The sequence below is a fragment of the Taeniopygia guttata genome, chromosome 6, assembly GCF_048771995.1.
Source record: "Taeniopygia guttata chromosome 6, bTaeGut7.mat, whole genome shotgun sequence".
Lineage (NCBI taxonomy): Eukaryota > Metazoa > Chordata > Aves > Passeriformes > Estrildidae > Taeniopygia > Taeniopygia guttata.
The window spans coordinates 32,530,396-32,555,821 of record NC_133031.1 but is presented as its reverse complement, the minus strand read 5'-3'; the positions used below and the strand labels follow the sequence as shown (position 1 = coordinate 32,555,821).

Below are 25,426 nucleotides of genomic sequence, written 5' to 3'. Positions count from 1 at the left end.
AATTGGAGCCAGCAGCACCCACTCTGACAAAGAATTAAGATGAGCCTCAGAGTTAAAACTTTCTGGGGACAGCATCTCTATCATATCCTGCTTCCCAAGCAGTAGGAAACCAGCCATGGAAAAACTTACTGTGATTTTTGATACAGGTACAAGGATGCAGTCCCCCTCTCATTTTGGGGGAAATTAACCTCTTTTGCCATCTGGAAGCCATTTCACAAATAGCTTCTGCAGGTATAACTGCCCTGGGGGGGAGGGAAACCCTGCAAAGAGGATGATTCATTAAAATAAATGTTAATTTTCTTTGCGAGCAGCAGTCTGGCACAAAGCCGTGGCCACAGACAAGCCATGTTCCTGCTAACAGAACCAAACCCAGCATTTTTGGAATAAATGCTCATTTTTCTCAAACAACATGCCTCTACCTGTTCATTCCTTAGCCTTTTGCTGTGCCAGGGCTGGGGCAGGGCAAAGAGATGCCAAGAAGGTTTCTCTGGAGGCCAGAGCTGGACCAGAGCAGCTGATGAGAGGGACTGGGAGCAGGAGACATCCCAGAGGATGGCTGTGCCAGGGTCCAAACCCTTCCCTGGCTCTCAGGGAAGTGCTGCAAGGGAAGTCCAGAAAGCATCAGGATGGCACACACTGCGGGAGACACTTAAAAAATGTAAATTGTGGAGTCACAGAATGGGCTGGGCTGGAAGGGACATTTATAGGAGCCACCCCCCTGCTATGGCAGGGATACCTTTCACTATCCCAGATTGCTCCAAGCCCTGTCCAGCCTGGCCTTGGACACTTCCAGGGATGGGGCAGCCACAGCTTCTCTGGAAAACCTCTTCCAGGGCTCTCACCACCCTTTCAGGGAAGAATTTCTTCCCTATATCCAATCTAACCCTGCCCTCTTTGATTTTAAAGCCATTCTCCCTTGGCCTACCACTACATGGCCCTGCAAAAAATGTATGTGTGATTTTAAATCATTGTTTGTGAAAACTTGGTACCCATTTGAAGACCCTTCTGCAACAAATTCATATAAATGTACTTCAGTTTTACAATAAAACAGGAGTTTCTTGTTTGCATTTCCTAGCCAGAGGTTCACAGTCATTCACTCTGCAAAACCACAGATCCAATTAACAGCAGAGAGCCTGGCTGAAACACCAAGCCACATCTGTAACAAACACCTGAACTTTGTATTTCCACTTCTTTCCACATACAAATTGCCCACAACCATCATTTGTGGTGGCTGAAAATTAGGTTGTGCATTTCCCAGCAATTTGTACTGGAGAGGCTTTAGGATGGTTGTGTCTTTAAATTCCCAGCCTTTCACCTTAATCTAAAGGAAAGTTTAGTTATAACCCATTACATCTTGGAGGATAAAAGTGATGAGAAACTGCCATTTTGCAAATTTCCAATTAAATAAGACTGGTTTTTAGAAAACCCTAGGCTAGACTCAAAGCCTCACAAATACCAATGATAACTTCTCTAGCAAATCAAGTTTGAGTTTCTACCAGAAAAACAAGATTTGGAGAATGGTAGCTGTAATATAAGTTTCATGCACCATCACAACATTAAAAAAAAAAAGAGAAGATGTGGAAAATTTTGGAGACTTTAAAATATAACTCTATCTCTCAAACTAACTCTATCTTTCGAGTATTTAATAACATTGTTAGGAAGGGGAAATGGAATTTTTAAGTGTCTATTTATTTTTTTTCCTTAGTTGTTAGTAACTGAGTGATGTATTCATGCTTTTGCTTCCATTCCAGGAAACAAATCCAATCTTCTCTGTCTGCTGCAGAGTTATTCTTAGCTGGCTTTGATATTTCTATCAGCTAGGAGAACATAACAATGTTATCATGCTTACAAATTCCAAAGATTTTACATAAGCTCTTGAGTGCCTTAAAAAAAAAAAATAAAAAAGGCTTCATTGATTACACTGTTTGTGCTTCAACAGCCAAAGCAGCTAGGAAAAACAGTCTGGAGAAGAATTTAAAAAAAGCAATTTGATGAGTTTCATGGAGCACATGCTCCATGTTTTTCAGATCACTATGGACAAAGATAAGCCAAGATTGACAAGCTGGGGGCTGGGAAACACCAGACCAATGAATCACTTAAATCCTACTTGCCTACATACAGTCTGTCTTCCTAATTTGATTATTTTATCTGTTGAACAATCAATTTGCCCTCTTATTTCAGCAGAGCAGGACAACTGTGGGTACAGTGCTTGTAGGATGGTGTGGGTGGAAAAGGATGGCAGGACAGGGCAGAATTCTCCCTGGCTGAGCTGCCAGAGGCTCAGGGCCAAGTCCTTTGCTGGGATCTCCGCAGTGGAGCAGAGATTTTGGGCCAGCATTTACCCCCTCAAAGGGCAGGCTGCAGCCTCTCCCACAGCTGTCTGGAAAGGAATGTACCACGAGGGAAAGCAAGTCAATTAGTGAAATTAAATTAGAGACAGCCCTGTGCAGTCCTGGGGCACTTTTGGACAGCTGCTTATTTCACTGAGCATGGTGGATACCAAATTGGGGAAGGGGAAGTCTGGCTCAAAGAGGATGTGCCAGCGAATTTCAGCAAGGAGAAGCAGGTTACCATCACATTTTGGGGCTGGTGCTTGCCCACAGCACAGGATGGTGGCAGTCAGCATTTCACACAGGCCTTAAAATCCAGAGCAATCACACCTTTGATTGCAGCAATTAACATTTCTGCACTTATTACTGCAATTTGAGAGGGAGAACAACTTCTAGGCAAATAGAATGTAAGAATTTACCTGTGAGGTGACTGTATATGAACAGGCCCAAACAGATCCATACAACATTTTTTTTTTTCCAGGGTACCCAGATGTTAAGGAATTGCAACAACTAAAAAATCCCCTCGTGTTTTTAGCAATGCATCTGTGGATTTCCACATACCTGGACCAGTATAGATAAAATAGGTTCCAAAGAATCAACATAAAAGACAGGAGGAAAAATAGAAAAGAGTAATGCAAGATCTATGGAATTCTAGCTCTTTAGACACATCCTTGTGACTGTAATTCTGTTTTCAGAGATGCTTTCCACGGGGTTCAAAGCTGGAGCTAATCCTATTTTACATATTCTATTAGACAGAGGGACCATGGAAGAAGCTCCATGGTACATCCAATTTTCCAAGAAGCCAGAAGATATTGTGTTGGAACAGAGAGAACAGGGGATCTGTAAGATGCAGAAATGATTTTGAGAAAACAGGCAGATTATTTGGAAGAAGCAAGGTTGAAAAATACATCTGGGACAATCTAATTAGGATGAAAAACAAAGTAATCTGAAAGTAATTTTTATTTAATGAGGAAAGAAGACAAAAAAATGATGCTAAACTTCCTGTGCAGACATTGGACAAAGTATGGCAGTGTCGATGCTGGATTTGCTCAGCAAATTTCTGTATTTGGTTAAATAAATGCAATGTCTTGAGAAGCACAAGGATGTGTGAAAACAGCAGCTCATGTATCACCCATCCATGTCAATAGTTACCTTATGAATGTGTGGTATGGTCTCACATACTTGTTTTTTTCACTGGAATGTGTTTTGAATACAGCAGGACATACTGTCCAATCAGCATTTTATAAATACTTTACAAATTTCATAAATACTTCAATGCTGACTAACCCAGAGATCAGCTTGGTCAATGGATTTCATGAGAGTGGCTGGCAAAATTCCCTTTCACTTCCCAGGAAGCAATGGGAGATGTTTGTTGGGTAAGAGCAAAGTTATCTTAATTTTTACTCTTCTGTGAATAGAAAAGTACCGAACTTCAATATCTCATGCTTCACACAGATGAAATTCCCTCAGAACTGCCCATCCTGTTAATTCAGTTCAGGACTGCAGGCATCTCCACAGGCACAACTGTACTGACAGCTGCACCTGCTAAGGATGACAATGACAGTAAGAAGGGAGGAAAATAAAGAGAAAGAATTCAGATACAAAGGAAGAAGGGCAGGAGAGATAAATGACTTCATTAATTTTGTGCATTTCATTTATGTGTAAATCACCTCCAGCTACTGTTCCCTTTGCTTTGTGAGCCTGAGGTGCTACACACATGAATTGATTTTGAAGTTAAAAAATAGGGAAATAAAGAGCTGCACAATCAATGTTTTGATAAGTTTCCTTTTAACTCCAAACTCTTGTTTTTAGATGCTAACAAAACAAAGAAACAAAGCCTTAGTGCTCAAAACCCACTTGCCTGATCTGAAAAGCAATTCTACATTCCCCACCTCATCCAGCAAGACTGTTAAAATATTTAATACTGTATTTGTCATCAGACAATAAAAAGACCATATTTACTAAGGAGCGAACATTCTTTTTGGAGTTACTGAACCTGCCAATTTTTGATGGCAAGAACAAAGAATGAAGCAAATCCAAAAGTATGTCTGGACCAACTTTAGAGATCTTGTCTGACCTATGAAGAGGACATAAGGAAGGTTTTTCAAGTAGTTTTGCTGACTCCAACTGCTGCCATGTACTTCCCATATAAAAATATTGTTTTGATTGATAAGTGATGGGAGTCAGTGCAGCAGAACTCTGCATTCCCTCAGAGCATGGGTGTCACTGCTTGCAGCGTGCTCACAGCTCCCTGTGCTCTTCCCTGACTGCACCCTGAGCATCTCTGCGAGCCTGGAGCACCCAGAGGCTTGGGAACAAACCCAGAGTTCTGCCAAACCAGCACATCAGCCACCACGTGCAACGTGCTCCCTGCACCTGCACATCTGGGGATGGCTTCACAGCCTCCCCTCAAAAATCTCCCTCAGTATTTTTTCCAAGAGGCAATGGCAGCTTGCACGTGCCAGCCACTTGAATTACAGCAGCTTATCAAAAAATCCATCCCACCTCTAAACATCCCTACAATTTGGCCATCCTTTCCAATTTTATTCCATGCTCTTCCCAACATCTGTCACAGTCCACGGTGCAAACAGGAGCATTTCAGGGACTTAAGGACTCCCTCCATTCTCCCTCCATAAATAAAAGATGTGTAGGTTGCATTACACAAATGTGGGTTACATTACACAAATGTGGGTTTCAATTGCAAAAGGAGAAAAAAAACAAACCAAAAAAAACCCTCAAGTCTTGGTCTTCCTTTCCAAGTAAAGCTCAGATAGAAAAGTGAAGCAAATGGAAGCCCAGTAAGTGGGAATAGTGACATTTTGATGCCAAAATGTGGCCATTATGAATACAGGTTTTCTCTTATTGACCTGGTAAAGAGAGTTAAAAACAGAAACAGAGAGAGACTTAAAAATCAGAACAAGTTGATTTTTGGTTTGGTTTTTTTTTTTTTTTTTTCTGTGCTGACAGACAGGTTTGCCAAAATCCAACTCTTCCCTGCTTCTGCTAGTAGCACAGCTGCAGTTCCACAAAGAAGTGTGGCTTCAGCCACAATCTCCTCTCCAAAAATGACTGTCTTTTTTAGAGAAGATTTGCAGGGAAATGATTGGTGCTGTGCTGCTGCCTGCAGACACAAGGGCTCTCCTCATCAGCTGACCAGAGCTGCCCCCATAAAGGTGATGGGGGCAGGAATCCTGCAGGCAGTGCTTGTTCATCTCCAGACCAGCCTCCTCCCAGGCCACAGCCACAAAGGGAAGAAATTCCTCTCTTTCCTCTCCAGGAAGAAATCCCAACAAGAATTTAAGAGTCAGATCACACAACTTACCCCCTCATGCAAAGTTCAGTGGGGTTTCAATATGAGGGATCTTGTAAGAGAGGGAGTTATACAGAAGAGGTGGAAGGGGAAGAAAACAAAGCTGAAATAATTCAGAACCTTCTCAGTAAGAAGGTTCTAAATGGTTCTCAGAACCATCTCCTTCTCCTAAACATAATTTACTTCTTATTGGTATTTATTTTGAGAGCTCACAGCCAGCTCTTAGAAACATGCACCTCATTTTGCATGGCTGTAGTAGTTTATCCTCTGTAAGGATGACAGGGCAATAAACCACTGCAAAGCACTCAAGGCTTTGTGGCTGACATATGGAATACACCTTGACATTTAATGACACAAACAAACCCAGTTTTAATCTCTGAGGAAAACTGGACTGGTCAGTGTATTGGACCTGAGGAAGACAGACCAGCCAGCTCAGCTAATGCTCTCTGCTTCTTTTTTGTGATACAAATGCATATTGCTCTAAAAATGAGCCTGACCAGAGCAGAGGCTCCTCTGGACCTCTGAGAGTCCCCAGTGTTTCAGCCACAGTCCAAAATGAGCAGCTGCCTGTTGATGCAACCCCTCACGCTGGAAAAACAGGTGATAATGAATTCTTGAAGCATATGCAAGCATTAAGCAAGCACTCCGTGAATTGTCAGCAGCTGCTTCAAGAGCCCTGCCCTGCCTGCCACAGGTATTTATTTAAAGCATGGTACCCACCCTGATGTGAAACACATGCACAGATTTATGCACTGCCCTGAGTCCCTTATGGCTCCTGAGCCAGCCCCTGCCAGCAGTTGCTTTGGGAATTTCAAAGCTGCCCACTGGGAAGCCTCCCATTGTATGAAGGGAAGCAAACAAAAAAGGAAGGACCCCAAGTGAAATAACAGTGTCTAATTTCCTTGTCATTTTATAGACAGATCCTTCAAGAGAAAGTCATATATTTGTCTTAGTTTCCAACACTTCTAGTATTTTTCTAATGTGCATTCTGCTCACACAATTAGATGACATTCAGCCTCCATCCCAGCAGGCAGAACTCCCCCACATTCTCACCACAACTGAACCACTTCAGGAATTTTCACTTACAATATGGTTTTATCCCCTCAGCCTTGAAGGAATGTGGCACTGGAACATTTTCCCTCATTGGTCAGTTGGTGCCATCTATGTTTTTGGGATTACTTAGGAAGATTCCACCCCTGCAGACCATTTTTTGGCATTGTCTGATATAGTTTAGCTTTTCCCTGTGCTCTGCTGTTGTCTCAGCCATCACTGCCTCCTCTGATACAGAAAAGAGAGGGACAGCATGCAAAGAAGTTCTGAGGTTACAGAGGAAGCAGTGACATGACTAGATAAAGGGAAATCACCTGCTCTAAGATCATAATTATCATGAATTAACTGCATCTCAAACTAGGAATTCAAACAGCAAAGTAGAAGCTCATTAAAAAAGAAAAAAAAAAAAGTCTCAACTTTATTAAAGCATTTATTGCTAGGTTTGGAAAATAAGAATAAATAAAACCAAAAAAGCAACTCTGAGGCTCCACAAATCCCAGCTCAGAAGAATTCACATCTGAAACAACTCCATGTCATTAGAAACACTGAATAACACGGTGATCAAAGGTACTGTCAGTGCAATTATATTGTACTGGAGGATAAGAGGGAGGCCCAGACAACTAACTGTGAGTAATTGGGTTACTCCTTAGGCTTGTTTTTAAACACTGCACTACACCATGTGAATGCTGCAGGTCTCTTTTAACTGGGTCACCAAAACTGAGGCAAAAGTCTCCTAACTTAAGGCTAGGAAGTGCAATTTGTATGCCTGACTTCAGGCTACGAGGTGAGAACGCTGGGAAGCAAACCCACACAGGTATGGACAGGAACCTGGTCCAGCAGAGGGAACAGCTCAGAACTCTGCTCCTCAGCTTCAGGACCTCTCTGTCCTTACAAATATATATATATATATATATATATATATATATATATTTCCACATAATCCACATTTAGAAGCAACATATATTTAAGATAAAGTTAAGAACAGGGTAAGTGACATGCCCTCCCAAACTGCCCAGACAACGGGCACCTGCCTGGAAAATTGCAGCCCTCTCCAGCCCTGGGCTCCTGCCAAGCATTTCACGAAGTAATTCAAAGTAAATACCTTTCAGAGGGTAATCCTGCCACAGCCATGTCTTGAAGTTCACTGAGGTCAAGGTTCTTGGGCTCAGTTAATGCAGGAGGTGATAGCTTTCCTTTGCCATCCTGGAGGGAGCTTTCGTGTCCCGAATTCATCTTGCTTGGCTGATTTTCAGCAACAACAAGACCTGCACGTGCAGAATCCTCGCCCTGCTCCATCACAGGGAGGGCTGGAGAGTGATTTTTGTCCAGGTCTGCCTGCTGCTCCTCAGTGCTCGTGTTTATAGGTAGGTGTCCCTCAGCAGTGACTAACATCCTTGCAGTACCAGTTTCAGGGATGTCTCCACTTTTTTCATGACCTGTCCTTGCTGTGCTTAACACTGTGTCACTGTTCTCTTTCACATCTCCCTCAGTCATACTGCCAGACTCTAGTTTACAGTCAGTTTGCAAGCAATCATCCTGGCTTACTTCGGTTTTTAAGTAATTTATTAACCCATCCATGGCCACTTTCTTTCCTTGCTGGGCATCTTGAGAATCTCCCGGTGTTTCCAAGCATTTCCCATTTACTGCTTCGTCCTGTATCAGCTGCATGTCACTCTGAGACCTAAAATCATGCACAGAATTGCTGTGAATGTTTGCCTCCTGTTTTCCCTCAGGTGACACACTGAAATTGCCTGGTAATTCTCCGTGGTTGTAAGATCCTCCCGGGACAAGAGTTGAAGCTGCCATGTCAGAGATGCTCTTGGCAACGTCTGCATCACCGTACTCACTTTTCTCCTGTTCATTTGGCTCGGGATCCTGGCACTGTGCAGCAGGAAGACTTACATCCTCTTCAGAGGGAACTGGTTCTGCATTGCACTCTGTAATTAAGTTATTTCCCTCTGTGGCAGCAGCATCTTCTACGTGCCTCCCCTGAACATCGCCTGCAGAGAGAGCAGCGCCGGTGAGCTGCTGCTGGCTGTCAGAACACACAGGGAAGTTCTCAGCTGCTGCCCCATCAAATGAAGCTGGTCCTTGCTTCTTTATCTCTAAGCTTATTAGTGATTCAGGATCAACGCCACCAGCACACACGCCCTCCTCTCTTTCCATCTCACTGCTCTCAGTGGGTTTGCCTGGCTTTTGCAGATTTTCCGGAGCTTGTTCGGCAGATGGAGCGCCATCCAAGCCAGGGACCACTTCTAAACAGCCACAGGGCTGCCTGCTTTCCTCAGGGTCTTGGAGACTTGCTGGTGGCAGCTCTGCCCCTGGGTTTTCTTGTTGCAGAGAGCTGCCCTCGGCAGCTTTGCAGGAAATCTCAGTAGCTAAAGACAACTCTTGCCCCTCTGCTGCTGAGGTGCCCTCGGGAGCTCCTTCGCCCGCCTCGTTTGGTTCTGAAAAGTTCTCAGCACCACAGAGTTCTGCTGTGTCCTTGGCCACTGGACTCTGCTTGAAGCCTGCATGGTTTTCAGTCAGAAGTTGGGGTAATTCAGCACTCAGTGTGCTGTGGACAGTTTTTTTAAAAATCTGGCTGATGTGCTCCCTGAAGTCTGGGATGCTGGAGCCAATGTCCAGAGAGCTGCAAGTCAGAGCTTCATGCTCCCTTCCAGAGTTCTCTGCAGACTGCTCGGAAACGCTGATGTCTGCCCTGGTTATGTTATTATTCTCTTTTGAAAGCGCTTCCATTTTTTCTGAATTCCCAGGTTTCTCTAAGATCTTTTTCTGCGTGTCATCCATGCAGATATTGGTTGCAATTTCCTCATTACAGCCTTCTCGTGATGATGAAAGGCTCAGCAGCTTCCCTTCTGTAGTAGGGAGTGCTAACAGAGACTCTGCTGAACTGTCACTTTGCTGTTCTTTGAAGTTTAGCTCACTTTTTGTTTTTTTGGATTTAATTGCAGAGATCTCTTTCTTCAGCTTCTCAGAACTGAAGTGTGATAAGTTTCCAGTTCTCTGCTTTACATTCAAAGTCTCTGACAGGGCAAACATTCTGTCTCCATCACCCTGAAGACTTTGGTCTGGGCAGTCTTTTTCACTCACACACACATTCCCTGCAGAGCTGTTTTCTGAATTTGCTGTTTTACCTGTGCTTACCCTGGGTGAGGGACCTAAGGGTGCTGACACCTGAGGACCTGGGGGACTCTGCAAGTTAGAGTTACCTTCTAAGGTGTTTTGGGATGCTACAACTTCCAGCTCGTTGTTTAGCGATCCCCCACCAGTACCCTTGTTGTTTCCAGGTTGCTGGCTGGGATGGCTGAGTGCAGAAATTGTAAAATCTGCTTGACAATAACCAGGCTGCTCTGTTGCATTTTGAATAGAGCTGGATTTATATGGGTCATCAGTGGGAATGACTTCCCTGTGTGCCTGTAATGGTGAAGGAGATCCTTGTGCCCCTTGACTTGTATCAGGCTTTATATTGCTTGTTTCTGGGACAGAAGCACTGTCCTCACAATTCATCTCTATATTTCCATTTTTCTGGATGACTCCCCCATCAGCAGTCAGAATATTTTCAGAGTTTTTTGCCATTAATGGCATTTTGCTTTGCATTTCTGGCGGAGATATTTGAGGATCATTTTTCTCAGAATGATCAGAAGTATGTGCTATTTCTGTATCTCTTGGCAAAGCCTGTGATATGTTAGTGGCACTTGCTGAATGCTGTGTCCCTGTGTTTCCAGCAGCAGCACAGCTTCCACCAGCATTATCCTCCCTCCTGCACACGCTGCCTGGCTGCTCATTCTTTCCGAGTTCTTTACAAAACGTGTCTCTCTGACACGCTGCTTCATGCTGCCTCGCTGAGATCAAAGAATTATCACCCTGCTCGGGCTTGCTTGAGTTTTGCTTACTGCAGCACTTCTCTTCTGCCTCGAGATGGGTTTTGTTTTGCTCCTTGCAATCTCGCAAATTAAGCGTGGTCACACCGCCGTGCCCGTGTTTGCTCACATCCTCAGCGCTGCTGTCATCCTCCTCCTGTTCCTTTGGCCTGTCAGAGCCACTCTGGGGCAGTGCTGGACCTGGCACAGAAGATTGTGTGTCAGGGTTGTTTGAAACGCCCGCAGGTGTCTGTTCTGAATGATCCATCTGTGCATTTCTGTGACTTTCTGCAGCCACGTGCTCCAGCTGAGCTTGCACCTCCGATTTACATTTACCTCTCTGAGCCAAATCTTCATCCTCCACAGAACTTTTCACTGCAGTTTGGTGCTTCTCTTGTTGAACTCCCTCATTTTGATTTCCATCCCCAGCACTGCTGTGTGCAGCTGCAGGTTCCTGCTCTGCTCCTCTGTGAGGTGCCCTGGTGATGTGACTGTTCTTTTCTGTGGTTTCCAGAGCCTGGGAAGCCTCCTTGGTTTCTCCCATGGTCCCTGCCAACTCATTTAAGGCCCGGAGATCAAGTTTTAATTCTGGCATTTTTGTACTTTCTCCTGACTTGCTGGAGCTCTCAGGCTTTTCTTGACTCTCAGCTTTGGGTTCAGATTCCAGCACAGCTTCTCTAGCAAAAGCCTTTTCCCAGGACTCATCCTGCTTACTCTGCTTAATATGATTGTTCCCAGGGTGGAGGAGCAGTGAACTGTGTGCACCATCTAAACAAACCTTTTCAGTCCTGGTACAGCCTGACTGCTCCCAAGTTTTGCCTTCTGCCTCAGTGTTAAAGCCATCAAAACTCCCTGGGCATTCCTCCCTGGCCAGCTGCAGTGAAGCCACCAGCTTGTTCTCCAGGCCATCAGGGGCAGCCGTTTTCTCTTTGCTCATTTGTTGTTCAGGTTCACAACCACGAGGCTGGGAATTCCCTTTGGGTGATTTAAAGTTACTGTCCAAATTCAGAGGTTTTCCCCCACCTTCTTCCCCCAGGTCACCTGTTGAAGTGTTTTCACAAAGACTGGATTTTTCAGGGTCATGTTCCAAGTGGGTATTTTCCATGTCCTGGTGGTGGGTACTAACAGAGCTCAATAGCTGTCTTCCTGCCTCACTCAAGCCCTCAGGTAATTCACTGGTTTCTGACACTTGTGCATCCTCTGTTCTGATTCCATTTTTTCTTCCTGTTACATCCGCCCCCGTTTCTTTTTGATGCAGCTCTGTGGATCTGCTCAAAGAAGTACTTAATGCATATTCTTCCAGTAATAATCTTTTATCTACCACTGAATTTTCTTTGGTGGGACTGATAATGCTTTCTGTTTCAGAGAGTGTGTTGCTTTCTCTAGACACATCATCAGCTTTTATGATTTCATTGCTATTGGCTTCTTTTGGGTTTACAGTTGTGACAGCTGATTTTTCTTCTTCCTCTCTCTCAAATGATAAAGGCACACTGAAACTCTCGGCACTAACAAGCTCATCCTGCTTTTGAAGCTCTCTCTGAAAAAGGGGTTTGTTTTTTTCAGGGGCTGTTTTCACTGCTTCACTCTCTGGATCTTGAGAGCCATTTCCAGGCACATATTCCCTCGAAGGCTCTTCAGGCTTTGGTACCAGGAAGAGATTTGGAGGGCTAGGAGGCAACTCTGACATTAAAGTACAGGGTTCTGATTGCTCCTTTTTGCTTCCAGATAGAGCTGGGTTTGCCTCATTCCCTTTAGCTGTTGTTTCAGCCCCCATCTGTAGATTACAGATCTCAGTGAAGCCCTGAGCATTCGCAATCGCTCCAAATTTTTCACCATCTGAGCCTCCTGTTGCTGGATAATTTGGGATTAAGGTTTCCTTTTTCATTAGCAGACCCTCTCCACCATCTGTCTTCTGTCTACCTTGCTGCATTACTGCCTGCAGCTGACCTACTTCCAAAACTCCTCGCTCCTGCTCGGTCTCCTGAGCAGTAAAACAATCTCCTGCTGCTTCACCCCGGGGAAACGTGCTGCCATGTGGCTCCCTCATGCCACCCAGCTGCTCATCCAGCTGGAGTGATCCTAATTCACCCAAACTCGCTGCTGTGGCTCCTTGCACTGCTGGGAGTGCAGGGCTGGGCTCCTGGCGTGGCATTCTGGGCTCATTCTCGCTGCTTTTGGTACCGGAGGCAGCAGAATTGTCCGCAGATCCAGCGTGTGCTGATCCCTCTTCTTTGTCGTCCCCTGGACCAGGTGATGGCTGTGCTCTGTCGCAGGCTGAGGTGAGTGATTTGTCACTGCTGCCTGTGGCAGGTTCTTTGGGACAGCCTGGGACAGGCAGGATTCTCTCCTTTGCTTCAGCAGAGCGCTTTAAGGAATCAGAGTCTGTCTGTCCTTGCTCTTGCAAGGCAGCGTTCTGTCCCGTCCCCTCTGGACACCCCGGGCTGCAATTTGGGCTGGGTTGCTCTTCAGCACTGTGGCTACTGATGCCTTCATTACCGATGCTGCCAACAATGGAAACGTTTATTTGTTTCATGTCAATAAAGAAGCAAAGAATAAAAACCGTTCTGTGCCACCGACGTTTCAAAGCCATGCAGTGCGTGCACCGAGAAGCTGAAAATCTGCTCTCAGCAGTTAAACTATCAGATGAACGGTGGTTTAAATGATTATTACTCTGTGAAGTGTGCTCCCAGTCTTACCTGAGAGCCACCGTGCTCATGGCATGCATTTTAACCACTCCAAAATCTGAGAGCAGTGTGAGGAGAGGGGACACACACCTGACAGACAAAAGGAGCAACAGGGGAAAAATGGGGGGTGAAAAAATAACACTGAGAAAACACACAGCACCTCAAAGAAAGGCTTTTTGTTTCTGCTTCTAAGAGACACTTTGGCACAGCTACACAGTAAGTGCTGTTATCTGGCTGTACTCGAGTGTGTAGCAGAAGATTAAGAAGGGCCCATCTGCTGAATGTTTTCTCCAACTAATCAGCACGGCTGATTCTCACCAAAAGGTCAGAGGGCTCACCCTGCTGAGTGTGGGATGCTGCTGTGCCACCATCCACACCCAAATGATGAGCTCATGTCATTGCAGTGTTTGATTTCAGTGCACCCAAGCTGTAAACCTTGCTGTGCTCTCTATCTCCACCCATTAAAGATAGAAAAAGTGGAATCAGAGATGACTAACTGCAATAAGGAAAAGTTATTTTAAGTATTTTTCACTGTGTGGACCTCAGTTTTTTCCATACTGTGGTTTGTAGGTGATGAAATAGGTTAACCTTGTTCTCTCACTCATCCTCCATGCCTGGGCATGGGAATATGGAGAGAAACATCTGTGTAGGATTGTACAGAGAAGCAAGAAGCAGGGTTTTCTTGGCATGAAATAATGAATCCCAAGCAAAGCAGGACACAGAAAACACACTGCCAGGTGCTGGGTGGTCAGTGCACAAGGAGAGATGGCTCAGAGCTTTGCCACAGCTTGGCAGTGACAGGTTACATTTCAGAAATTCCAAGTTCCCTTTAGATTGGAGCTGGAAAAGATGCTTAAAACACCTCCTGTATGGCCAAGCATAGATTGGATTTTAAGTAATATCCAGAAATTTGAGAAGCCTCTCTCTGCTTCTCTGCCTGAGTTTTACACACAAAATAGGTGATGGAGAAGTGAGTCAGTGACCAGCTGTGGGGTCCCTGCAGATTAGGTTTGTGTTTTTGCAAACACAGCATCTTGGGCTGTGCTACCATGCACAAAATGCACTTCCAGGGGGGGCCAAGACCCCTTCTTATTCTGAGAACTGCCCAACAAAAAATTTCTTTAGGGACTGCTGCACCTAAAGCTGAATATGAGTCTGTCTCAGGTCCTAAAAACCTTCTTCAGAGTCATTGCAGTGGAAAACAAACTAGGCTTTAAAGAGCTTTGAAATTTGCCTGTATTAAGGCTAAGCCTAAAATGTAAGGTAAAATATAACTTACAATTCATATATAGTGTAAACAAGTTTCAGCAAGGCTTGTCATGGGTTTGAACATTTAATTCATAGCACCAATACATTTTATTTAAACCATTTTCTAATGGTTTTGCTCAGAGGAATTTTCCTCTCCCTAGCACACTGAAAACACTTACCATATGAAATTTACTGACACTGGGAATACCAGGGATGGCAATAGAATATTTGGTGTCTGCTGGATCACTGACAACACGGGGCATGACAGGGCATGAGCAAACAGCAGGGAGATGCCAGGAGGTTTTCCTCAAGCAAGGAATACACTTCATTATTGACAATAATTTTGCACTCAGGGAAGCTTAATTAGAAGAGGAGGGACGGAAACCGCAACATGGAACTGGGGAGGGGGTGGAGAAGTGGGAGTTGATTGTTATTCAGGCTTTTTGCTGTGTTGCAGGTCTATCTTCTTACTGGCTAAATTGCTCATTAGCAGTTTCGTGCCCAGGGTTCTTCACTCTGGAAGTGAGCTCCTGTCACAGATACTGTGATCTGGAGGACAACAAAACTGGGTGGAGGTTGAGGGGGGAAAGCCCCTCTACCCTCTGTGAAACAGCACTGGAAGACAGAAAATTCCATCCACAGTTATAATTGCTCCTTATCATTTATCTTTAATCTCTGGTTGTTTACTTATCATTAATCCCATCTGTCAATGGAGCTGGTAAATGCACAGTAACAAATCTGGGATGGAAATGTTGGTGATGTTCACTATACAGAGCATTCATCATCATATATTTGCATTTTTCAGATTTCACCTGACTCAGTTTTCTCTTAAGACTTTTACACACGTCTTCTTTGTAACATTAGGCTTCTCTTTGCAGCTATTAAATATGAAACAGCTCCAGACATGTGGTTAAATATTCTTGATGACAATATCCAAACCCATGAACTATCTACTGCCATACTAGTGTCAACTTTGTCAAGAGCCATAGAAATAAACTTGTGACTTAGCAGGTTCAAGGGAGATGGCAATCCTGTGAACCAAATTCAGCATTATGAATCAATCAAAACAATTTTTCTGGTTCAATAATGCTGAATAATTCAATTCAATAATGCTGAGAAGTCGTGCATTTTACTCAGGAGCAGATGAAGGAATTGGGGCAAGTTTGTAATTAATGTATGCTGAACAGAATTAAATGAGAGTGCTGGCACAGGCTGTGACAGTGAGTTAAACTATCACTGTTAGAGTGGAGCAGCACAGATTCGTCATCCTGCTGCTGCAGCTCGCTCCATGTTTTATTCAGAGCACAACAGAACTGAAAGGTCTGAGTTTTCATTCAGCAGGATAGGCCCAGACTGACCTGTCTGGGTATCTCTATTTATATTTCTCCCTCTGATGGAGCTAACAAGGAAAACTATTCAGGGAACATATCCTACATCTTCCTTTTCATTACTTGCAGTCTTGCTTTTCTGTCTGCAAGACATGTTGGGGTTAGGCAAACATCTGTTGGGAGTGCCTTAAGCACAGTTGATCCTGCTTTAGGGCAGAAGGATGGACTGGATGACCTCTTAAGGTCACACCTAGTCCCATTATCTTCCACTCTTTTTAAAGGGAATAACACTACTGGGAAATTACACCACATGCTGAGGATAATTCCCTTGAGTAAAACCCAATCTACATTAAATCAATAATTACATTCAGGGAACATGTATTTTTAGACAACCCATTTAATACTATCAACATAAAGCTATGGCCCTAAAAGTTGGTATTTTAAAACACAGGAAAATAAAGTATGGTCTCTTTTGTGGATAATCTGACCTAGCTCAATATTATGAAGGGGAAAATTCATTCCTACTTAAAACAAAACTTGCAAATGACAAAGCATGGAAGAACATTTGAGTTCCTCATAGTTCATGTTGAGTTAAGGTCAGAGAAAGTAATTTTGCTGTGAATAATTGCTGCATGTGACAGATGATGTTAAAAAAAAAGAAAATGCAGTCTTGCAAAGACATAGGTGTGTCTGTAACTTGAAATATGTGTGTCCCACTGCACTCAAGAGTTACCAAAGGGAATTTTTCCGTCATCTTAGAAGTTCATCATACAGTTAAGAACTTGCAATTTCAAGGCCCTAACATACTGAGCACATGAATATTTTCCTTCCAGTTGCATCAAATAACGAGTTAAATCTTTGCATGCCTAAAATGTTTGTTTTGCATAAACAATTATTGATAATTGCTTGTTTAGAAGTGCATTGCCAATGTAGCAATTAATTTCTAATAGCTGAAGTTAACCTCTTCCACCCTCAGAAGGCAAGTTGTGGCAAGTCTGAATTTTATGGAAAAGTTTAGGAGTCCTGCCCAGTTACTAAGCTGTTTATTAGGAGAGCACTGCCTGCTCTGTGTTTAGGGTGTGAAGCTGTAAAGGATGTTAAGAAATAGATTACTTTTGCTGCACATCCATAAATACTTCCAGATTAAGGGCCATACCCAGTCTATCAACCATTAACACCTGAAGTCACAACTCCCATTCATCTGTTTTGTCATCCACAGCAAAGACAAAGGGCCAGGAGATAAAACCAGCATCAGCCAGACAAAATCTCTGGCATTTAATATTTACTATCTGAGTGGGAGTGTGTGTGGAAAGGGGGTTTACAGATGCCCAAACATGATAAGTGTACTGGATAAACAACAAGAAATGAAGATATCAAGAAATGAAGATAACAGAAAACTGCAGATAATTCAAAATATCCATTTCTAATTCCTTTTCTCCCATTCTAAAACATGCAGTCATTGTTGAAAGGACAGGCAGCCCTCCCAACCCAGCCACATTTGTGAGGGGAAAACATCAAGTGCCAAAGCCTCTGGATCCCAGAGGTCACATACGGTTGCCATCCACGCTGATGTAACTCTGAGCCTGAGTGATTATATTCTATTCCCAGGAGCCTGAAATCTGAGGATGAATTTAGAAAGCACCGAGGGGAACAAATGCACAGCCAGCTCTGCAGCCACAGCACATGTATAGCTGCCTCCCAAATGTTTCTGTTCTCCTTCCACTGACACATGAGATCTGCGCCTGCAGTCTGAGTTTACACATTTGGACACGGTGTGCTGGAGGATTTGAGTTAAGGAATCCTGCGTTTTAATCTGTCCCTAAGAGGTACTGAAAGTTAGTGAGGAACATGGAATTCATTTCCATATTCCCTTCCAATAACAAAACAAAACAAAGCAAGTGACAGTTTTAGAGACAGAACAATTCACTTTTTGAACTTTTCAGTGTAAACAAGCACATGAGAAATCCATCATCGCTAAAGGGCTGCTAACAGCAGCCAGGCTCCCCCACCCTCCCTGTGCATCTAAGCTTTCAGGAAAAAGCAGGAAGCAGGAATAATGATCTATACCATCCTCTGGGGAACTATCCTCCCCTTCTCCCCCACCCCCAGTCACTTTTCACCTCCTTGTTCCATACACAGAATAAAACGAAGGCCCTTTGCAGTAGTTTAAGTATGACCAAACCAAATTATTCTAACATGAAAGCGGTAAGCTGTACTGCTGCTGCAGCAAGCAAGCAGGGCCAGGTCTCCCATTCCATCCCAGGAGTGTCTCCTGGTCTCCATCTGAGATATTTGGGGTTCCAGCAGGAAGCAGGGCACTGCCAGAGTGTCCCACAGGATGTGTGGCAGCTCTGTCACCCCACAGTGGCTCTGTGGCTCCCACAAGATCTGTGTTCTGCACTCCAGCTGGGAGAGCAGCAAGGTCATCCACAAAGGGTTCTGCATCCCCTGAAGTGTTTTTGGGGTGTGTTGTCTTTTAAATTGATGAGTTATCTTTTAAATTGATGCATCTGCTTCATTCCTGAACCTGCTGGAAAAGCACCTCTGGGGTAGAGCTGTCCAGCTGGGGATTCCAGGAGAAGGGCATGGTTACACCTCTCATGGACACCACTGCAAAGCCTGACTCTTCCACACTGTCCTGGCTCTTCAGCATTTTTATTCCACGTGGAAAGTTCACAGATTAATTGTATATTAATTACTGATTCTGTGTATTGATTACTGATGACCTTATTTTCTGTATGCAGGAGCAGCGAGTAGCAGGTAAGAAAAGATTGGGCTGAAACAATGATAAAGTTTGAGCCACAGACATTTTGAGTTCCAAAAGACAAACATTTAAAAGCAGATTGTGAGAATTTGTGGAGGACAGAAGAAAACCACCCAGAGGAAAAGGAAATGTGGTAATTTTCCACCCAGGGATCCTCCATCTGAGGGGTGCAGGTCACACGCCCTCAAGACTCTCAGAGTTCACTTCAGGGTGGAAAAGATGCGTTCAAAGCAGCACAGGGGAGCGAGTTAAAAATAAACAGCTGGAATGTGGAACTTCAAAAGATTTTCCGTTTATTGTCTTTGTTTCTATTTTGGCAGGATGTAACTTAAAAGACACCCAAAACAGGCATGTGCCAGCACTCTCAGGAGCAAGCTAAAGAAAAAGTAATTGCCTGAGCTCCCGCCCATCCATTAAATTTCCTGAAACAAGAATCCTATGAATCCTTTCAAGCTGACTCATCCATGTAACATTCATCTCCCACGAGTCAGAATTTTGCATGCTGCAGTGCAAAGCTGTTTTAGCCAGCTTGAATAGAAATATAAGTGTTCTAGGTACTCACATTTTGAAAAGGAACCCCTACAGAACTGCTCTTCTGCCATTTTTTTGAACAGTGCATTTTTAAAAATGCAAATTAGTCACAGAATAGGATCAAGGTACGATGCTAATATTAAAAAGAAAGAAAAAAAAAAAAAAAAAAGAAAGAAAAAAAAAAAAAAGCAAGACTGCACTTGCTGCAGGCAAGCCACAAATATTCCAAGCCCAAGGTAAGAGTCTCCACTGTACCATGTGGATTTTGGTACAAATGCTGTCTGTATTGTGAAGTTGTGAAGTTCCACAGACAACTCCAGTTTGCAGCAATGTTAGTCATGATAGTTCTACTGTAAATATCAACACTTAGGATTATTCATAATTTCCTCTCTTTTCCCCCCTTTCCATAACCTGCATACTGAATAGAATAGCAGAAAATTACAGTTTTGCTGTAACAAATCAGAATGCATCATTTTTTTTAGGTAGCTTCCTAGTTTATAAAAAAATTATGTTTTCTTCAGTAGGACAGCGTGGTTACACACAAACAATACAGATTATGCACAATATCATCAAGAGGAACTAAGACTAGAGGATACGTGGGGTATTTGTTGACTGAAACAAAAAAGCAAACAAAATTCACATTAAAAATCTCACCCTGTCCAATTTTACATCATTATTCCAAATTTTGATTTTTTTTCTAGCTATTGGAAATTACATCTATGGCTTCCCTCATTAGAGGCACTCAAAGACAGGAGAAATTCATCCAAGAAAAAGGTGTTTCATAGACCTGGTGCTCAGCAGGAGAGTGATGCTGGATTACACAAGTCATGCATCTCTAGGAAAGAAGTGGAACCTCTCATCACTTTAAACTTTATGCTTAAATACCTTTATCACTGTAAATTGACTTAGCAGTCTTAGTCTTGCTAAGACTCCATTATTTTCAGTAGATAATTAAGATGTGCTAGTGGTAGTCAGAAGAAACAGAATTAATAGCAAATATCCTCCTGTGTAAGAGCTCCACCCAAACTATCCCTTCCAGAAAACAAGCTGCTCTTTTTTCATAAATCCTTTTAGATTATGTCATGTGTCTGAACTTCCCTGAAATGTCCCCAGTGTGGTCAAAGATGATCTTTATTAAATACCTAAATTAGGACTTCAGCTGCCACAAACTGTTGCAAATATCAATAATTTTAAAATAGACTGGACTACACTGGAATAGAATAGAATAGAATAGAATAGAATAGAATAGAATAGAATAGAATAGAATAGAATAGAATAGAATAGAATAGAATAGAATAGAATAGAATAGAATAGAACCCGCTATGATCCAACTACCTGAGCACTTCAGGGCTGACCAAAAGTTAAAACAAAGGCTCTTCACTGTTGCTCTGTCTCAGATGAGAGTTTATTAGTGCAGCAATAAGCATGGCAAGGTTAATAAACAGCTGGTTTATAGTTCTGCAGTAAGGCAAGAAAGCCAGTTTGGTGATCAGTGAGTAATCTGGTGGTGTGAGGTTATTTTGTTATTTTGAGGAATGACACATCATCATCATCACCATCATCCATCAGGATGACAGATCTCACCCCCAATATCAACAGCATCAGGGCTCCAATGCTTTTCCAGGAAGAAACTTCATGTCTTACCTTGCAGGTCCTGCAGTCGATGGGGAGAAGTTCTCAGCCAGTGGCACAGCAGCAGCAAGAGGATCTGAGGTGTCCTGACCTCCAGACTTTGCTGTGCTCTTTTTCTGAGGGCTCCTTTTTAAATTGTGGCCATTACCAGGAGGTTGGCCTAAATCTGAGTCTTGTGGAGTGTTCTAGAATGAAAAGAGAGAAAAATTTAAATAGCTGCTGATGTTTTGGGGAATACATAAGCTTAAGGAGTTTTTTCTGCCCACAGACAGACAACCTCTCTGGTGGATTTCCCTGCTTTGATGGAACTTGCAGGTTCTAAAGCCAAGACATTTTTTTTTCTTAACAGCAGGAAAACAGAAGGAAGTGGTTGGGCCAAAAATAAGTGCTAGGAAAAGAAGAGGGAGAGAAGAATGCAACAATTGTTCTAAAGCAGCCAGGGCCTTTACTGACCCAAGGAGGGTATCATCTTCTCTTCTTCCAAGCCTGGAAAATACTTTCCTTGCTGAGCAAATTTAAAATGAGAAAGGATAGAAACAGGCTGCAAACTTGGACACTCATATTAGTGGCATATTTGGAGTTAAGTTAGAGATAATGCCAATGTCATTCAAGACCCAGCACTTGAATCCAAGTCCAGATTCCTTCCCTCCCACTTCAACAAAGCTCAGAATGCCTCTGAATTGAAACAGAGGGCTCGATTCTTCACCAGCCTGCCCCTGTCTGATAACAGCGACAGGAAATGCTGTAGTTTCTCTAGTGACAGCTAGAAATGCTATTCCACAACTCTGGCTATGCTGCATCACCTCTTCTCAACGGGAAATAGTTACCAGGGATCTCCATCCATGGAGATATGCCTTACATTAGTGGATTTTTTTGTTTTATTTTTATTGCAAATTATTGGTTTTGATGCAGGGAGGAAGAGACTCCTGGACAAGCATGAGGGTTACACCAGGTAGTGAGTGGCACCTTCTTACTGATTTTGTTTTGAGGAAGTATCTTTAGAAAATGAAGAAGAACTGGAAAAATCTGTCCTGAACAGTAGCTGAGGATGTTCTTTGAGCATAGCAAAAGAACTGGAGTAATGGAGAGAAACAATCAAGTGAAAAGCAAAGAAAGTCTGAATGAAGACCTTTTCCAAATCCTCTGGCACATCAAACAATAGCTAACAAGAAGGAAAGCTGCTTCACCAAATCACCCTTTCCATAAAATCACTGTTGTTTTAATTCTTAGTTCTAGTTGTGAGAAGCCTAAGGCACACTTAACCTAAAGACACAGAAGTGTATTTCCTGATGGCAGAACCACTGCAGGGTAACACCAGAGATTAAAAGCACAGTACACAATTCCAGCTCATCTCTTGGGCTCTTTTGCACTGATTTCAAGGTTTATTTTGTTCTAGCAGTAGTCAGTAAATTGCAGAGAGCTGCTGTTGAGAGAATTACTCTGCTCTGTGTGAACGTGGTGTGCTCCCACACAGCCAAAAGCTGCTGGAGCTCTGAGCCAGCAATGAGACACCCAGCGGACAGGCAAAGCCTGTAGTGAGCAACTGAAAAGGTCAGGGCACGCTGAAAATACAAAAATACTTCCCTTATACTTAAGATAAATTTGATTAACTCTCATATCCTCTGCCTTTCCCTGGAGGAGCCCCTTCACTGCAGCTTTGTTCTCCTTTATCTCACCACGTTCTGCTGGGAGAGACCCAGAGCTCTTGGTTTCATGATCATGAAGCACTTACCCAGCATGTGCTGACATCTGGCATTTAGAGTATTTATCTAAGTATATATGTTGGCTGCAAACCCAGAGTATATGGCAAAAATAAAAAATACTAGAACATCAAGAATTATACATGGAAATTTGTTTCTTTCAGCCAGGGGAAAAAAAAAATAGAGCTGAGTGAGCTTACAGGGCTCTGTTCTGATTTTGATGCAGAGTTTTGGGCAGTTTTGCTTTTGTTTGCATGAGAAATCTGCGTGGAGAGTTTATTTCAGTATGCAGAAAGAAAGAGCTATGAAAAAATATGTTATTAAATGAATTACCAGGAGAAACCCCCAATCAGGGGTGGGTAAATTCCCACCAAGCCAGGTGAGGCAGCACAGTGCCATGCTCTTACTCAGTCCCTATATCATGTCTCATCTTGAGAGGTACAGGTGGGTCAGATGCTGAGCTGGGCCACAAACAAATGCCCCACAGTAGCAGCCAAATTAAAAGATCATTTTCAGGCCCCTTGCAGACAGAAATGACCTCCTTTACTTTCCCAGCAGGGCAGGCAGAACCACACAGAGAACCCCAAGAAATTAGTCCAATTTCTTAAATTGTCCAGATGCCTCCAGCAGTTGGCAAGAGCAGTGAGAACTAATTATTCATTTTTCCTCCTTTCTACTACTACCACCTCAAATTTTCTCCAGCTGCTTTGGGTGCCAGGCAGGAGGAACACCTCACATCTCTCCTGAGATGAAGAGCTGCATGTTTGGAAACTTTGAAATCTTAACATGAGGGCAGGATAATTTATCCCTGACTCCCTGGGTCACAGAGCACTCTGGGGCAGAATAATTTGGTAGAATTAATAATTTGCTGTTGCTATTCATCTCCAGAAGTCACCAGTGAAGTGCAGAATATGGACATTTATGTGCCTGCTATACCTGAACATCAAAATTAGGATGTTTCCATATTAGACACAGAGAAGGAGCCATGTCCCAGTGATTTCATTAGCTATTACACCAAATTTGGACTTTATATCCAAACAAAAACACTGGGAGGGGCAGATTCAGCAGAAGAGAAAAAAATCACAACAAACCAGGTCAGTTATGTGCACACATTTGAAGGCTAAATTCAACATTTAACATTTTCCATAGATTATTTGAGGTCAGGGAACTGGTGTTTTCTTTGGGCTTTTTTTTGGTTTTTTGGGTTTTTTTTGGTTGATTGGTTTTGACTTTTTTTTTTGTTTGTTTGTTTTGTTTTTAAATATCTTTGTGCTTTCAGGGAACTAATGTTTAACAAGTTATAGTTCATCTCCAAACCATCCCCTAAGTGATTGACTTTGGCCACAGAAAAATCTGACTCTTCTTGCAGTTCATTTCCAAATTTCACATGTATTAAAACAATCTCAGCAGCACAGGCCCTGTTGGAGCAGAGGAGTTTGAACTGTGGGCACTCTTTATTTCTTTCTTTCCAGGCTGTCAGATGTTTGAGTGATCAAAAAGCTGCCCTAATACCTAGTAAGGCAAAAGCGCACAAATATGTTCAAAAGAAGCTCAAAAGAGTCTTTTAGCAATAATCTAAAATAAATCTTAACATAGATATTTACATGCAAAATGAAATCCTAATATGCCAATATATAGAAAATCTTTATATATTGGTTTTCTGCATTTAATGTATTCATGTAATCATCACAAAAGAACATGCTTTGTGAATCTAAGCCAGACAGCAGAAAAACATAATTCAATTTTTCGATTAAATTTTTTAAATTTAAGATAGTTATGCAACTCAGGTGCTGAACTAGCTTTGCAAAGCAAGCTTTTAAAGTTTTAATTAACGTGTGAAAATAATTATAAAGACTATGTTTTGTTCACAAGTACCATCAGAAAGCTGCAGTTAAATAAATTACTTTTGAATTTCAATACATACAGCCTCTGAAGTGATTGACTACAGAGGCTTCCAGCTAAATTTGTTCTATATTTGTTTCAAGTGTAGCATACTCCTATGTGAAAAGGATTCTCATTATAAAGAGCTAGTTAAATCTTAAGGAAGACTTAAATAATTATAATAAAAACCAGAACACAGAAGTTCTCATCATTTTTAAGTCTAGGCTAATTAAAAATAAAACAACAACAAACCAACCAGCTTTGTCACAGAGAGCATACAAACAACAGGAGGAAAACTAAACAGGTCATAATTATTTCCCCTTAAAGGCAGCACAAAATTTAAATTAATACAACTGATTCTCCTGAAATATACAATATAATTTGCATTAAACCCTTCCAAAAGCACTGGAGTCTGCAAGAACACAAATTCAGTTGACAGGATCACTTTCTTTTCCTAATGACTTTGAACAGAATGCTAAAAAATAATAAAAAAAAAAATTTAAAAAAATAAAAAGAGAACCCCATTAACACTGTAGCCAAAAGGATTATGTGCACTGCTGCACTGGAGTTATCACAGCAGAAAGAAATGCCTTTAATGCTGCCTGGGAGCCTGTGGAGAGCCCAGCTCAGAGCCAGCTCCTGGCGTTCCCACCCAGCCCCTCGGAAAGGTGAACCTGGCCTGACTCCCCTTCCTCTTCTCTCTCCCTAAAAGCTGCTTCCTCTCCCCCTGCCACATTCCCCCATGGACCACATCCTTTTGTAGCAGCTGCTGAAACATGCCCGTGTTGGAATCCTGGATGCTGAGAATTTTCGACTTTCTGTGCTGAAAGGCACAGACCCACTAGAGAACTCTGCATTTGGCCTGAGATGTGGAGAAGATGTTAAAAATTGATTTATAGCACTGGGGTTACTGGGTGTGTAGTTGGTTAGAAGTGTGTAGTATCACAGGGTGGAAAACTGAGAGTTAGGGGTTTTAAAATATATAAATAAATATGAAGCAAGATGGAGGTTTTGAGGTGGAGATGTTAGAATTCAGGAACACATATAATCACAGGATATGATTATCTGCAGGTGCTTTTATTGAGAGCTCTGGGAATCAGGGGTA

The 25,426-nt window shown here is 42.7% G+C and overlaps 1 protein-coding gene across 14 annotated transcripts in view; it reads right to left on the bottom strand.

Moving 5' to 3' along the window:
* Positions 1-25,426, bottom strand: part of TACC2 (transforming acidic coiled-coil containing protein 2) — a 127,258-nt gene that overhangs the window by 80,631 nt on the left and 21,201 nt on the right. For 13 of the 14 annotated variants that reach the window (XM_072931318.1, XM_072931317.1, XM_072931319.1 and 10 more), the window contains exons 3-4: positions 20,753-20,925; positions 7,793-13,054 (exon numbers count right to left, since the gene is read on the bottom strand). In XM_072931318.1, the coding sequence (XP_072787419.1) occupies positions 7,793-13,054; positions 20,753-20,925 (5,435 nt within the window). The remainder of the gene's footprint in view (positions 1-7,792; positions 13,055-20,752; positions 20,926-25,426) is intronic. The other variant, XM_072931331.1, reaches the window with a different exon arrangement.